This window comes from Canis lupus, chromosome 11 (genome assembly GCF_011100685.1).
Source record: "Canis lupus familiaris isolate Mischka breed German Shepherd chromosome 11, alternate assembly UU_Cfam_GSD_1.0, whole genome shotgun sequence".
Taxonomy (NCBI): domain Eukaryota; kingdom Metazoa; phylum Chordata; class Mammalia; order Carnivora; family Canidae; genus Canis; species Canis lupus.
The window spans coordinates 19,503,176-19,508,980 of NC_049232.1; the positions used below are offsets into that span (position 1 = coordinate 19,503,176).

A 5,805-nucleotide genomic window follows, 5' to 3' on the forward strand; every position below is an offset into this window, starting at 1 on the left:
ATAATAAATATTCAGACAGTTTAGATAGCAAAAGAAATACCAATATATGGCTTCACATGGTCATCAAAGATTCTGTGACAAATCTATTTTAATCCCTTCTAAATTATCCCCATACTGTAGGAGAAACATGAGCTAGACAAAAACCATTCCTTCTAGCCCCAAATCTGTCACTTTCTGGATCAATCACATCAGATACTCCTTTGTTCCTCAGAAAACAGAGAATTAGATTAGAAAATCTTCTCCTGGACTAATATTTTACCCTAAAAGGATTATTTCAAAGCTAAAACCAAATTGGTGAAATCTTGTAATTTGCCTTCAGAAACCAGTCACACCATTCTAACAATGTACATGTGTAGTGTCCTTTTTGGGAAGAAAAACCCAAAAACCTCCCAAATTATGAACTCTACCTTCATATGTTCCAACAATTTTTTTTTTAAATAAATCAAATACAAGGGCAGCCCCAGTGGCGCAGTGGTTTGGCGCCGCCTGCAGCCTGGGGTGTGATCCTGGAGACCCGGGATCGAGTCCCACATCGGGCTCCCTGCATGGAGCCTACTTCTCCCTCTGCCTGTGTCTCTGCCCCTCTCTCCCTCTCTCTCTGTGTCTATGAATAAATAAATAAAATCTTTTAAAAAAAAATCAAATACAAGAGTCAGAGAAACTATAAACCATGCAACATTGTCTTTTATTATGTATGGGTTTTAAAAATTACTTCCTCAATCTATCCATACACAGGCAAAAGTAAGTATACTGTTTAACATACTGGAACTTAGAAATATTGATCATTGCCTAGAGAAGGGAAAATTATCCCTAAAACATGCTTAACCAGGAGGCCAATTCATCTGCCGGCCTCCAAGAACATGGAGATGAACATGATAGACAGACTGTCCCCCATCTGAACCTTCATTCACCACCATTCGATAACCTTTCTTCAGGCCCAGATCAGCAGCACATTTCTTGCCAACAATCATTAAATGTCCAAGAAGCTGGAAAAGAAAAAAAAGTTTCTTAAGCAATAGGCAATTTACAAATTCTTGCCACTAAATAACATACTACCAAGTTCATATATTAAAAGACTACCAAATTAAAACGTACCCTACTGGGCATTAATACTAACACAACATAATTTATAATTAAAAACCCACAGATTAGCTATTTATTCATTACTAATTCCAATAAACAAATTAGATATAAATCTGCTCAATTAAAACAATTTTTAAATCATTTTCCAAGTGGGTTGTTTAAATGTTAAATATATCTTCCTTTCTTTTAACAGGAGAGTATATCAATCAGGCTAGATTTGGTTAAGCTGTGGTAACAAACACCAAATACTGGTTTACAACAAAGATATATTTCTTGTGCTCACTACATGCTCATCACAAGTTGACGAGGCTCTAAACAGAATCACTGAACCCTCCCCTGTATGACGTACTATTTCTTTACTGAGGAAAAATGAAGGGTGCCCAGGTGACTCAGCTGGTTAAGCGTCTTCGACTCAGGTCATGATCTAAGGGTCCTGGAATCAAGCCCAGCCTGGGGCTCCCTGCTCAGTGGGGAGCCTGCTTCTCCCTCTCCCTCTGCCCCACCCCTGCTCAAATGTACTCCCGCTCTTCCTCTCAAATAAATAATCTTTTAAAAAAAAGGAAAAATGGGTCTCACCAACTATTTCTTGTTAGGAACCATTGTGTTTAAGAATTTGTGGTGATGGGGCAGCCCAGGTGGCTCTGCGCTTTAGTGCTGCCTTCAGCCCAGGGCGTGATCCTGGAGACCCAGGATGGAGTCCCACATCAGGCTCCTTGCATGGAACCTGCTTCTCCCTCTGCCTGTATCTCTGCCTCGCTCTCTCTGTGTCTCTCATGAATAAATAAATAAAATTAAAAAAAAAAAAAAGAATTTGTGGTGATGGATGTTGACTGTGGTGATCATTTTGTAATATACATGTATCAAACCATTATGTTGCACACCTAGAACATAATTTTGTGTCAACTATATCAATTTTAAGAAATCAAACTTTTTCTACATTGCACTGACTTCCAAATGATTGTGTTTTCCCCCCCTCAATAATATCCTTAAGAGGGATCCCTGGGTGGCGCAGCGGTTTAGCGCCTGCCTTTGGCCCAAGGCGTGATCCTGGAGACCTGGGATCAAATCCCACGTCGGGCTCCCTGCATGGCGCCTGCTTCTCCCTCTGCCTGTGTCTCTGCCTCTCTCTCTCTCTCTCTCTGACTATAATGAATAAATAAATAAAATTAAAAAAATATATATAATACCCTTAAGAAAATGAAAATGTGACATCACTTTCAGGTCACAATTTAGTCTCCCAAATTTATTTATAGATTTATTTTAAAGATTTTATTTATTTACTCATGAGAGACACAGAGAGAGAGAAAGAGGCAGAGACACAGGCAGAGGGAGAAGCAGGCTCCATGCAGGGAGCCAGATGTGGGACTTGATTCCGGTCTCCAGGATCACACCCTGGACCAAAGGCGGCGTTAAACCGCTGAGCCACCCAGGCTGCCCAGTCTCCCAAATTAAAAAAAAAAAAAAAAGGCAAGGAAATCAATTGTGTTAGTAAATTTACTTACACTTTCATCATCATCTTCTGCTACAGAGATCTGGGATATATGCTTCTTGGGTATCACCAGAAAATGAGTTGGTGCTTGAGGGGAAATGTCATGGAAAGCAAGACACTAGAGAAAAAGGGGAGAAAAACCAGTTTTAGTATATTATCTTATAGGCTACATTTATTCTTTCACACTAGCCCCATGAGAAGCACTGCTAGGAAATCAGAACTGTACACAATACATGTGATCCATGGTCAGTTTCATGGAACTTAGTTTAATGGAAAGGCTGACCTTAAACCAATAAAGGTATAAAAAAGTTAAGATCCTACCTACACATTACAAAAGAAGAGTAAAGACTGAAATAAATGATTATCACAGAAAAAAGCCAAATTTTGACTAGGGAATCAAAGACAACCACTCTGAGGTAGGGACATTTAAAGTGAGATCCAAAAGTGAAGTAGAAATTAGGCATGATAATCCTTTGTCTATCTCTTCAGTTTGATCTCATGCAACTCTTCTGCTCAAATCACAGTATCTTTCATCTCTCTCCACACTCCCAGGCTTTTTTTCAAAGGCCATTCCCTCTACTGCAATGGTCTTCTCTCCCCTCAACCCCAACTTCTGTCTTCACCTGATATTTATTCCTCAGCTCCCGGCATATATAAAATTTCTGAAAGAAATCTGATTTCCGACCCCACTTTCCCTAGGTTAGGAGTCCTGATTGTGCAATTTCCTGTTTTTTCTTTACTACAATGATCGGCTTTGTAATTATGTATTTGATATTTTGACTGACATCTATTTCTTCCCACCCTACTCAACTATTTAAGTAATGAAGCTGTTTGGTTTTCTTTCTTTCTTTCTTTCTTTCTTTTTTTTTTTTTGAAGTAGCATTTAGACAAATTATAAAACCACATGAATTTTTTTAAATCTCTTCTTCTCTACTCAAGGTGGAAGCTGCATAATAGGACCTTCCAGGCTCAAAGGTCTCAGGACTAATTCTATTTGGTAATCCATACAAAATGCTGTATCATTCAGATTGCTTCATGCAGTTGCACTGTTGGGTCTCAGGTGGCTCAAAAAATCAATTATTTCAGGCATCATTTATAATAAAAAAAAAAGCAAGTGAAAATACTTACAAAAGAAATACGCATTTTTCTAGAACAAAAGAACTTGGTAATAATTAAATAGAGCTATCTAAAGTCCACCTAGAAGAATCTAATTAAATCTTAGGTAACGTTTTGAATCTAGGACCGCTACTGGGAGTCCGAAGAGAATGCTTCCCCGATGCTCCATATTTCTTAAAGTTAATATGACAGTTTACAAAATTACTTGTCTGGATGGGCCGACCTCCTGCCCAATGCCCAGCTTTATCTGAGATCCAAACCCATAAATACAACTGCCCAGGAAGTCTTTTACACAAGATGTCACATCTACTTGGCCCGCCTGACACGGAATTTCACCGACGATGAAGTCAACAAAAACTACCGCTTCCTGTCAAATAGGAAAGGAGCCTTTGCTACCAGGCGGGACCGAAGGAAAACCAATCCCCGAAGCGGACCCAGGGAGCCGGCGGCCCGAGCGGGTTGGGGGAGGGAGGGGCGGGTCGCCTCCCCACCCCGCCGAGGCGGCCCCGGCGACCCCCGCCCTGGGGCGCGCGGGCGCCCGGGCAAGCCCAGGCCAGCAGGCTGCGCGCGGGAGATCGCGGAGATTGGGCCCGGCTCAGGGCGCGCTCGGATTTCTCCGCGCCGGGCAGAGCGCGGGCGAGATTGTGAGATTCCTGACCCGGGCGGGGTCCCAGGCGGCCGCGGAGCAGGCGGGCACCCACGCCGAGGAGCCTGCGCGGCCCCGCACGCGCCCGGCAGCCTGACCCGCGCCCCGGGCTGATAACGCGTAACCGGAGCGCCGGCACGCGCCGGCAGGCGGCCTCGGGGCGGCAGGGCCCTGCCCGCTGGCTGGGGGCCCGCGGCGGAGGCCGTGCGGGGCGGCCGACTCCCTTCCCTTCGCGGCGCCGCCCGACCCCTTCCCGTCCTTCCGTCCGCGAGAACCCCCGTGTCCTCGGGCGACTGCCGTTGTCAGCCTGCCCGCGAGGCGACCCGACCCCGCTGTCTACCTGGTCATCCTCAAAAATGATTTTGGCTGGGATTTCCTTGCGGATGATCTTCCCGAAGATCGTGTCGCCTCCAGGCCGGGCGGCCTGAGCCTTGGCGATCTCATCGGCCATCGCGGCCTCCTCCCGCGCGGCCGCCCCGGGGAGAAGCTCGGGAGGAGGGAGGAGCCGGGGCGGCGGGCGGAGGGCGGGAGTGCGCGGCCAAGCCTGCGCGGGGACCGCTGCTCGGGCGCCCGGACTGGTCCTGCGCGTGCGCACTAGCCCGGGCGCCGCGGGTGCAGGGAGCGCGCGGGAGCCTCTCGCAGCAGCCGGTCGAGACCCGGCGGAAGGGAGGTTCCTGGTCTGGGGCTCTAGGGAGCCGCGCTGAGGTCTTTTTTTTTTTCTTTTTTTTTTTTTTAATTTCCTTGAGTGTGTCTTGGGGAGTAGAGTTATTGTATACGCCCTTCTTCACTTGCTTTATGGAACTTGTAGGAAAAATTAGGTACTGTAACTGAAAAGATTTGATAATCCAAAAAGTGCTGCTGGTCATGGGTGCTGAGACACCCTAACAACTTAACTTCTCGGCTACAGAAGGGCTTGGCTCCGGGAAGTAAGCTCTGTTTGCACCACTGTTTTTTCCTCTCTAGAGCAGTTGTTTTCGGTGCACGTTAAAATCACTTGGGGGACTTCTGAAAAATCCTCTTGAACCTGGCCAGATCAATTCAATCAGACTCCGGAGTCGGGACTCAGGCATCCGTAGTTTGTAATTCTCCCTCCACTGTAAAACAAAGACTTCTCCCCAGAAGTAATCAGCATAATGCAACATGCCCCATCTTAACGAAATAACACCTTCCTTAATTTGACATACCCCCTCATATCTTTGATGATTTTTTAAAACTTTTCTTTATTCTGTGTCTACTTTCTCATCCTTTCTAAACCCATTTCGCTCTTGCCAATGTTTTTGAGGACCTCCACTTAAAAAATTCTGTGGACATTTCCATTTCTTTCCTTTCCTTTTTTTTTTTTTTTTATTTAAGATTTTATTTATTTATTCATGAGAGACACACCCACAGAGAGAGGCAGAGACCCAGGCAGAGGGAGAAGCAGGCTCCATGCACGAAGCCCAATGCAGGACTTGATCCTGTGATTCCAGGA

General features: G+C 45.2%; 1 protein-coding gene across 1 annotated transcript; it reads right to left on the reverse strand.

Annotated features, from left to right (window-relative positions):
- Positions 1 to 664: 664 nt before the first annotated feature.
- HINT1 (histidine triad nucleotide binding protein 1) lies at positions 665 to 4,982 on the reverse strand. Its single transcript, XM_038552067.1, has 3 exons — positions 4,675 to 4,982; positions 2,586 to 2,690; positions 665 to 986 (listed from the first exon to the last, which is right to left on the reverse strand). The coding sequence occupies exons 1-3, from the start codon at positions 4,783 to 4,785 to the stop codon at positions 822 to 824; spliced, it is 381 nt and encodes a 126-aa protein (XP_038407995.1). The 5' UTR covers positions 4,786 to 4,982; the 3' UTR covers positions 665 to 821.
- Positions 4,983 to 5,805: the final 823 nt, after the last annotated feature.